Source organism: Taurulus bubalis (assembly GCF_910589615.1).
Source record: "Taurulus bubalis genome assembly, chromosome: 8".
NCBI lineage: Eukaryota > Metazoa > Chordata > Actinopteri > Perciformes > Cottidae > Taurulus > Taurulus bubalis.
Window position 1 is genome coordinate 11,560,210 of NC_136596.1, and position 9,843 is coordinate 11,570,052.

At 38.8% G+C, this 9,843-nt stretch overlaps 1 protein-coding gene across 1 annotated transcript; it reads left to right on the forward strand.

Annotated features, from left to right (window-relative positions):
* The first annotated feature begins 1,051 nt into the window (after nucleotides 1-1,051).
* On the forward strand, nucleotides 1,052-9,127 carry unc45b (unc-45 myosin chaperone B). Its single transcript, XM_079222518.1, has 20 exons — nucleotides 1,052-1,120; nucleotides 1,811-1,972; nucleotides 2,085-2,121; nucleotides 2,209-2,384; nucleotides 2,639-2,728; nucleotides 2,849-3,016; nucleotides 3,142-3,307; nucleotides 3,483-3,653; nucleotides 3,785-3,956; nucleotides 4,085-4,385; nucleotides 4,587-4,681; nucleotides 4,950-5,091; nucleotides 5,173-5,313; nucleotides 5,424-5,551; nucleotides 5,846-5,912; nucleotides 6,344-6,457; nucleotides 6,816-6,931; nucleotides 7,052-7,169; nucleotides 7,290-7,445; nucleotides 8,135-9,127. Exons 2-20 carry the CDS (start codon nucleotides 1,811-1,813, stop codon nucleotides 8,405-8,407), a joined length of 2,793 nt encoding a protein of 930 aa, XP_079078644.1. The 5' UTR covers nucleotides 1,052-1,120; the 3' UTR covers nucleotides 8,408-9,127.
* Nucleotides 9,128-9,843: the final 716 nt, after the last annotated feature.

Sequence of the window (9,843 nt, forward strand, 5' to 3'; positions counted from 1 at the left end):
AAAGACTCTAAATCGTTCTCGCACCACTTTGGCAAACACAAAACTAAGTGGATGGATCCTGCCACCTGGTGGCAGAGCTTGAATAGTCCAAGTATACCGCCCAAGCAAAGAAACCCTCTTTTCCTCCTCCAATACATATTCAATGGACAGATTGTACGCGCTGTCCAAGTAATCATTTCATTCCATCCCCAGAGAGTGCTCAATCCTATTATCACTATACGTGTGTGTGTGTGTGTGTGTGTGTGTGTGCGTGTGTGTGTGTGTGTGTGTGTGTGTGTGTGTGTGTGTGTGACGTCATTATAACCACATGTGACATTTGACATCATTGACTAAATATGTTTAATATTGTTGAAAGTAAAAATAGTCAACTCAGATGACACCCTGCCATAACTCTTCATTGGGTTATATTCAAATCAATTATTGTTCTAATGTATGTCTGCATGCTTATTCCAGATGTCCCTGCCTGGGCAGAAGACAAACAAACATCCTTAGCAGATCACCAGTTCCCCACATAGTTTATTTTCTTGTATTCTTTACTATTTCACACACAAACAAGAGACAACAGCAAGACAATGCCTAACCCCAATTAATGGGGCTCGAGATCATTCTTTTTCTAGAAGCCTCTATGGTCCTGGTCCTGCAGCTGTCCACCCCCCAACCCTGTGTCTCCACACACACTTGTCTTTTAAACCCCCCTCACTTTGGGCTGGTCAGTTCTCAGCTGTCTGTGCCTTAAATAGACCTTATCAGGAGCAGACCATCTTTGAGGTAGTTACTCTGACAGACATCCTTAAATGGAAAATATTTTTTATTCATAAAGCTTTGGATAATTCTAAGGAATTGAAAGGATATTTTTTTAAATACAAGAAATAATGGTTTATAATGACCTCTGGTACAAAGTTGCCTAATGGGGGTTTAGTGTGCTTGCAGTGAACCCCTTTGTGTGATGCATGGTACACCTCAGTTCGGGTCCCACCTCATTGAGATTCTCTATAAATATCAACGAGTTGCTGGGGGAAGTTATATGTTATATGCGATAGAAAAAGTTTGTAACAAATTTGAGCGACTAGGTCCGGACCATCTACGCAGAGCAAGAGAGACAACACACAATCATAGAAAGGTACTGTACAACTTTCAGATGTGTTTTTTATTTTATTTGAGGGACATTCAGGTATGCAGAGGGTACTTAGGATAAGTAGGGGAATAGACTGTGCCTAGATGATACGAGATGGTATCTGTCCATTGGGAAAGTGGCATTTGTTGTATGACTCCAACTGGGGTACGAGATCATGCCCAAATAAGGCCTGGCAGGAGGCCATTTAAAGTTAGAGATAGCATGTGCATGGCCATTTGCTAAGAGAAACTCGGGTCCGCAGGACACTGATTACAAACAATGGTAAGAATATAAATATTTCTAGTTACAGTAGTTAAAAAAACATTAGCTTGCTGACAGATAATTTCTAGTAAACCTACAAATATAAGTACACGCAATGCATATACGCTTTGAACTGCTTTTATATTTATATTCTTATATACTTTTTTATCCTTGAACTAACAAAAAACTGTAAAACCGTTCTTCAGATTTGTTCTTATGTTTGCTTATTTGAAATAGTTGTATGTATGTGTTTTATCTTTTGATGAATGATTTTGGTATGAAGATTTGGAAAACCGTTAAGATATTGCATTTACATTTGATTGACTGATGACGCTGATATTGTTGTGATGAAACATTAAGTGGACATGAAAACCCAAAGTTAATGGATCTGTCGTATTTTATTTCACAACTCATACACCTTATTCTTTTTACCAGATGGGAGACTCGATCCAGTTAAAAGATGAGGGAAACCAACACTTCCAGTCAGGAGATATTGACAAAGCTATTGAGTGCTACAGTAAAGCCATAAAGGCCTGCAAGGACAAAAACGTGCTTGCTATCATTTACAGGAACAGATCTGCATGCTACCTAAAAAAGGTAAGCAGTTTTGTAAAGCATACATCACAAAAACAAGAGAATACCAACTATAGCATATTTCCTATAATTGTCAAATTTACATTTTTTTTGGAATGTTTCTGTTTTTCTTTAGGAAAACTTTGCCAATGCAGCATCTGATGCATCCAAAGGTAGAGAAATACATACAGGATTAAACCTCTAATATCAGCAATGGCACCAAAAACATATATATTATAATCTTTCTTCCTCTTACATAGCAATTGACGTCGATGCAGCAGATATTAAAGCCTTATACCGACGTTGCCAAGCTCTTGAGAAACTAGGAAAACTGGATTTGGCTTTCAAAGATGTGCAGAGATGTGCCACCATTGAACCAAAGAATACCACCTTCATTGAGACACTACGCAGGCTGGGAGCAGACATCCAGGCCAAGGTCAGCATTAAAAAGAGCAATACAGCTACATCCATTACTTTGCTTAAATGCATGAACCATTTCAACATGTATTCAACAATATTCTTTTGGCTTAACAATCTGATTAGATAGCTTTGGTTGTGGTTACATGTTTTTTTTAAGATAAGGAAATTTGAAAGATGGTCTTATGCTGAAGCACAACCAAAATTAATGTGTATGATTTGGTCATGTCAGCGTCTGAAAATGATTAAATGTTTCATTTTGATTCTCCACAGCTTAAGTCTACATTCTCCACAGATTCGAGGGTACAGAACATGTTTGACATTCTCCTTGATGATGAAATGGAAAAGGACAAGAGGGAAAAAGTGGGTATTTTCTTCTTGTGTAAATTAAAAACATTCAAGGACCTTTCTGTTTTTATTGTTTAATAACATGTGTGTGCATAGTTGTGGCTTCACTTCAACAACATATTATTTTATGTCTAGGCTGCCAACAACCTGATTGTGCTGTCAAGAGAGGATGCCGGAGCAGAGCGAATATTCGAGAATAACGGAGTGCCTCTGCTGCTCAACATGATAGAGACAGGCAAACCAGAGATGATCCTGTCTGCTGTTCGCACTTTGTCAGGAATGTGCACAGGACACAAATCTCGGGTGAGCATGCTCATTGAAAATTAGTCAAGTGAAAGGCAAGTGAAAGTGAAAAAGAAAATCAAAGAGTTGGAAAGACAACAAGACTTTTTTTCACAAAATGTACTCTTTTCACTACCCCTAAACAGGCCATGGCCATTATTCACATGGTGGGTGTTGATAAGATGTGCAGCATCATGGCTGTTGACAATGAGGAGATTGCACTCGCAACCTGCAACCTCTTCCAGTGCACCAACGACTCCCTCACTGGTGGAGATAAAAGGGAATATGGGAAAGAAGAGGCCTTGGTTTTAGGTGAGACAGAATAAAAATGACCTGCATCTTGAGACTTATTCAAAGCATAATTTGTAATATTTAACTAAACCCCATCTAATCACAGATGGCTGTGGCTGTGCTGCTTTAAGTCTTTTGGCACAGTACTACTGATTGAGACATACTTCTTCTGTTTTTACCATCTGTCCATCTGCAGATACATCAAAAGACCTGAAAACCATTCTCCTCTCTCTCCTGGAGATGGTTGCAAGTAAGAAGGTGTCTGGCCATGGCAGAGACCAGGCACTGAATCTTCTGACCAGGAATGTACCGCGCACTAACATGAAAGACAATGACAACTCCAAGGCACTCTTCACTATTGACCACGGTGAGCCAGACAGCTGCATCGGGTCATTTATTTGGTTTGAGCAAAAGTCTATTTCTGCATCCCTGACTCCCTGACAAAATGCATTTGCCAGACCACATCTACGTATATACGGATATGTGTTTGTTCTCCAGGTCTCAAGAAGATACTCAAAGTGTGTGGTCAGGTTCCCGAACTGCCAGACCAGCTTCCCTTGACAGAGAACACTCAGCTGATTGCCAGTGTGCTACTCACCAAGCTCTATGACGATCTCTCATGTGACCCAGAGAGAGACAACTTCAGGGACGTTTGTGATGAATATATCAAGTACGTCCATAAAATACAGATTCACCATTTACCAGTGTTGTAGCCAAGAGTTTCTAAATGTAGATCTAGCCAACATAACTTATGCCATCTTATATGCTTTTTTCCTTCCTTGTCCTCCTTTTCCACAGATCCAAAATTGACCCCAATGACATGGACAGGACCATTCATGCTATCAACACCATCTCCGGGCTGCTTCAGGGTCCCTTCGATGTTGGTAACGCCCTTGTCGGACGGCAAGGCATAATGGAGATGATGGTAGCACTGTGTGGCTCCGAACGTGAGGTGGACCAGATGGTTGCTATAGAGGCGCTGATCCATGCCGCCTCTAAGATGAGCCGCGCCTCATTTATCATCACCAACGGTGTTTCACTTCTAAAGGATGTCTACAAAAAGACCACTAATGAGAAGATTAAAATACGTTCGTTGGTGGTGAGTGTGCCAAGGAAAGAATGGAAGAGTATAGAACTTTATGATGTTTTTGCCATAGCCCACGCACAATAAAGAATAACAATACAACACATGCTGAAAACATCACAGTTAGAGGTATGAACATGATTAGACAGTGAATTGGACTACACAACTTCTAGATTTTGTGTGGGTTTTGCATACTCATGTCCATGTCATCTCCAGGGTCTCTGTAAACTGGGTTCAGCTGGAGGTGATGATTATGGTTTAAGGCAGTTTGCTGAGGGATCCACAGAGAAGCTGGCCAAGCAGTGCAGAAAGTGAGTATTCACATAGCAGCAAACAAATGGTAATAGATGTAGAAAATCTGTGAGAAAACTGATACTTGCATCAGTATTTTTTGAATACATGCTCAATACTGAATTAGTTGAATATTAGTTGAATACATGCTCAATACTGAATTAGTTATTATCTAATTTTGATGCAAAATGGATATAATTCCTTTCACTATGTATACAGCCCCAGAATGTCATTGTACATTTCAATCATACCCCTTCACACCATTGGTTTCCTTTGTTACTCTTCTAGGTGGCTCTGTAATCCCAAAATTGATACAAAAACAAGGAAGTGGGCTATTGAGGGTCTAGCTTATCTGACTAATGATGCTGACGTGAAAGATGACTTTGTTGAGGACGAGGCTGCCCTGAAAGCTATGTTTGAACTGGCCAAGGTATGAAAATAACAGAAAAGAAACATAGAGTATATCTGAGTATATGTTAGAAATAATCTCTCTCCTTTCATTGTGTTTTAGTCTAAGGATAAGACAATCATATATTCAGTAGCTTGCACCTTGGTTAACTGTGCCAACTGCTATGAAAAGAAGGATGTCCTCCCTGAGCTGGTTCAACTAGCCAAATTTTCAAAGCAACATGTGCCCGAACAACATCCCAAGGTAAAAGAGAAAGAAAAGGAATCTAAACTAGACAGGCGATCACAATCTATAAATTGACATACGTAAGAAGAGCAGGTTTTGTTATTCATATGCATACTTTCTTTTTTTAGGACAAGAAGGACTTTATCGAGAAGAGAGTGAAAAGGCTGCTGAAGGCTGGAATCATTTCAGCTCTTGCTTGCATGGTCAAAGCAGACAGCTCCATCCTGACCAACCATACCAAAGAGATGCTGTCAAGGTGGGAGGGGACACATTTTGATGCTTCATCAAACTTGTTGTACAACTGACTGGAATCTACAAAACACATATAACTCATCACAACACATCATGAATCATATCATAACAGCTTGGCTACAGAGAAGCTGATGCCAACAAATCACTTTTGTCCGCAGTCACAACCCCAAAAAGAGATTAGGGAATGCAAGCTACAGTACAAATGTATACATCCAAGTATTTGTTTATTCCTCCTTAAATTGCAACATTGCTTCGAAATACATGAATGTTAAATCTATTTTCTATTTTTTATCTTTAGAGTTTTCTTGGCATTGTCAATGGATCCCAAAGACCGTGGTACTATTGTAGCGCAGGGTGGGGGGAAGGTGAGTGAAAGGTTTGGAATGCAATGTACAAGTGAATCTATGACATTTCCCAAAGTCTTTACAAGTGTTCCCCAAACAAATCCCAGAGGAACTGAATACACATAAGGGTTACTTCAAGGAACTTTCATTTTGTGTTAATTTTGGCGGTCCCTGACGAAACAGGTGAAGTTTCCAAACACCAGTGCTCCAGCCCCTGCATGATTTCATGTGATGTAGCGCAAAATCTGACCCAGTGGCACAGATGTCAAGCAGCTACAATAACTATTAAACATTAGCCAATCTTTCTCTACTTATGTAGGTCATTTAGAGACATCAATATAACATTTAGACTGTTCCATAACTAGTTAAATGTTCCGAACAGTAACTGTCACTGGATAAACTGGTTGTTGCAAAATTCCCCCACTATTGTTCACATCTTGCTCTGCCCTCAGGCTTTAATACCACTTGCACTGGAGGGGACAGATGCTGGGAAGACGAAAGCCAGCCACGCCATTGCCAAGATTGCAGCTATTTCCAACCCAGAAATCGCTTTCCCCGGTGAGAGGGTAAGACATACAATAGTAGTGGGCTTGTTTATATGCCTTGGTGGTAGGGGAAGGAGAATGGCAATTTACTGAGGTACCACACTCTACTTAATTTTCCCTTGACTACACACTTCTTTTGCTTTTGACATTGCCTCTCTTTGCCTATGTTTTTTGTTTCTCTATATCATAGATGATGGACCATTTATTCTGTTGTGTTTCGAAATCTCAGTTTATATCAATACTGATGATTGATGATACTGTTGTTTGTTACTCACTTTCTGAATCGGAATGTTTCTGAATTAAGTATGTATATGCTGATGTGGTGTTTACCTCATAGTTCAACAAAACAACACAATTGTCTTTCTTTCTTGTTTGACAGGTGTACGAGGTGGTGAGACCTTTAGTTAGCCTCCTTCAAACAGACAAAGACGGATTACAGAACTTTGAAGCTCTGAGAGGCCTCACTAACTTGGCTGGTTTCAGTGACAAACTACGGTAACATTTTTCACCATATAATCTTATGGTCACTGTGAGGCCTAATTTCCTACAAGTGACTTGTACTGCAATTTACAGATTTTGCCTTATTATAAGTTCTCACCTTCATCTGTTTTGTAGAGTAAAGATTGTGAAAGAGAAAGCTCTGCCAGAGATTGAGAACTACATGTTTGAAGATCATGACCAGATCAGACAGGCTGCCACTGAATGCATGTGCAACCTTGTTTCATGTAAAGAGGTGAGAACAGACCAAGAGCTAGCAACCTCACCTAATAATGGAGGATGCATATATTAAATGTGAGAAACATGTGTCCAACAGGTGGGAGTGCATTGAAAATGTCAACTATTTTTGTATTAGGTCCAAGATCGTTATCTGGAAGATGGCAATGATAAACTGAAGCTGATGGTACTGCTATGTGGCGAGGACGACGACGATCTTCAGATAGCTGCAGCTGGAGCTCTCGCCATGCTCACTGGTTCTCAGAAGAAACTCTGCCACAAACTGACCCTCGTGGTATGTACAACAGCGTTCAGTACTGCTTTTGCTGTTGAATATAAATTATAGTGTCACATCAGAGTCTGTTTTGAAAGTATGTCTGCCCCACTATGAGAAATACCTAGAAATCTCCTAAATAGCTTTCCCTTAGGAACTGATGCTGAATCCACAGCAGAAAACAATCTGGTCAACACACACTTTCTTTGTATATGATTGCAAAAGCCTTATGTTATTACTCTTTAATACTTAAACAAAATGAACCTTCATGATACTTGGGAGCATTTTCATACACTTTTGTGGGGCCTAATATTTGTAGCTCCTTTTAACTCAGACCTATGTTACTGTAGGTTAAGTTTGATTTACCAATTGCATTACATTATCATTATCAGTTAACTGATCTGCAATGATTTAGTTTTAAACTATGACGTTGTGAGAGGGGACTTGTAAGAGATACATTAAGAAAAAGGAATCGTCAAAATGGAACCATCAATGGTTGCAGTGTCCTGACTTTGAGCCCTATTGGTCAACCTCCAAAAACAATGGCTCCTACACTTAATAATACAACTCAATCACAGTTGTACACACACTAATTTACTCATGGATTCCACTGTTTGGAATTACAAGTGTTCAAAAATGTTTGAAAAGCAGCTTCTATAGCATTTTTGATTCATCATTCACACATTTGACTAACTAATCACTCCCAACAGACAACCCAATGGCTTGAGATCCTGCAGAGGTTGTGTCTCCAAACCATCCCTTCTATACAGCATCGTGGCATTGTGATTGTCTACAACATGCTCAACTCAGATGACAGTGAGCTGGCCAAGAAGTTGATGGAGAGTGAGCTGCTGGAAATCCTCTCAGTGATTGGCAAGGCGGAGGACAATCCCAAGAGGCAGGATGCCATTGATGCTGCACGCGCATGCCTAGTCAAAGCTATGGATCTTGGTCTCATCAAACCATTCGCTAGCCTTCCTTAAAATGCTGGCAACAAGACAAACAACAACCATGGACAATCTTCTTTATTTCCTTTAAATACAAAACTTTTTTACAAATGTTTTTTCCCACATCAAAGATATGAAAGGATGGGGCTCCCTGGTAACTCATAGCGAGTGCCCATGTAGGCTGAGTCCTATTGCATGGGTTCACATTTGACCCAGGATCCTTTGCTGCATGTCGTCCCCTCTTTCTCGCCCTTCTATCTTTGGCTGTACTGTAATATAGACACAAAGATGATATAAAAGAAATAAACAATAAAAAAGGATTCTCCAACCTGCTCCAATATTAAATGATGGATTTCCCATTAGGATGAAAAACAAATAAAGAAAAAATTAATGTGTTATGTTCTATTTTGTGCTGAGCCATTACTGTGAATTAATGTTTTGAGACTAACCAGTTTGTCCTACTGTTTGGCATTTGCATGGTTAGATGACAAAATATACCCTTTAAATAAAACCTAAATCGTTCAATGTCAATTTAAAGCACATACATGCGTCCCACTTTTGGTTTATTAGTTGGGTACATTTGGCCGCTTCTCTGATATTAAATTAGGTTTTATTCTGCAAGATTTTAGTGATTGTTCTATTTTTTTGAAATATATTTAAACAAAATTCATGTTTTTTTCAGGAGTTTTAATGCAATGTGACCAAGTGATGCAAATACCAAAATGTATAACTACTCTGGAAATAAAATAAGAAGAACTTAAATCCAATATGATGAGGTGTGTTGATTTGGAGTCACTTGGACACATAACATGGAAGCTATTTGAAAAAAACGAAAGCATAACAGATCAAATCAGTCTCCTCCCATTACGCCCTGGGGAATGTTGTGACAGGTTGGCCTTCATTTCCAGACATTTGAGCTTTGATCTGTAGCTGTTCCGGTTGTGACTGACTCTGCACTCGGTAGAAATGACAAAACGAAAGGCCACTGTGGCATTTTGTGAGCTATAACCAAACCCAAAACATACACAGACTGATGTTAATTACACCTAATAACAATATAAACATTTTACTGTGGCCTACTAGCCACAGTTTGACTTACACATACTTGATTTGTCCTTTGAACAAATTGTTAAACATAGTTGAAGCCAATTTTGTAGACCAACTGACTGTAAATAGCAGACATACAGATTGTGATAAAAAGGCTACCTTTGTGAAAACCATTACATACACATATATAAAAGAAAAGCATCTTTATCATCTTTCTTTGTCTATAAATGATGGGAACTAGGACAAACTAAAATGTCATATGTACTATATATTTTTAAACTGTCATATATATATATATATATATATATATATATATATATATATATATATATATATATATATATATATATATAATACACTGTATGAAAATAATGAATTGAAATTAAATAGTATTTAATTAATACACAAAACAAGAATAAAAAGGG

Coding starts and splice junctions, on each gene's coding strand:
- unc45b (XM_079222518.1), top strand. CDS start 1,811: ATGGGAGACTCGATCCAGTTAAAAGATGAGGGAAACCAACACTTCCAG. Junction 3,308..3,482: donor AGAAGAGGCCTTGGTTTTAG/GTGAGACAGAAT, acceptor GTCCATCTGCAG/ATACATCAAAAGACCTGAAA. Junction 7,446..8,134: donor GCCACAAACTGACCCTCGTG/GTATGTACAACA, acceptor CACTCCCAACAG/ACAACCCAATGGCTTGAGAT.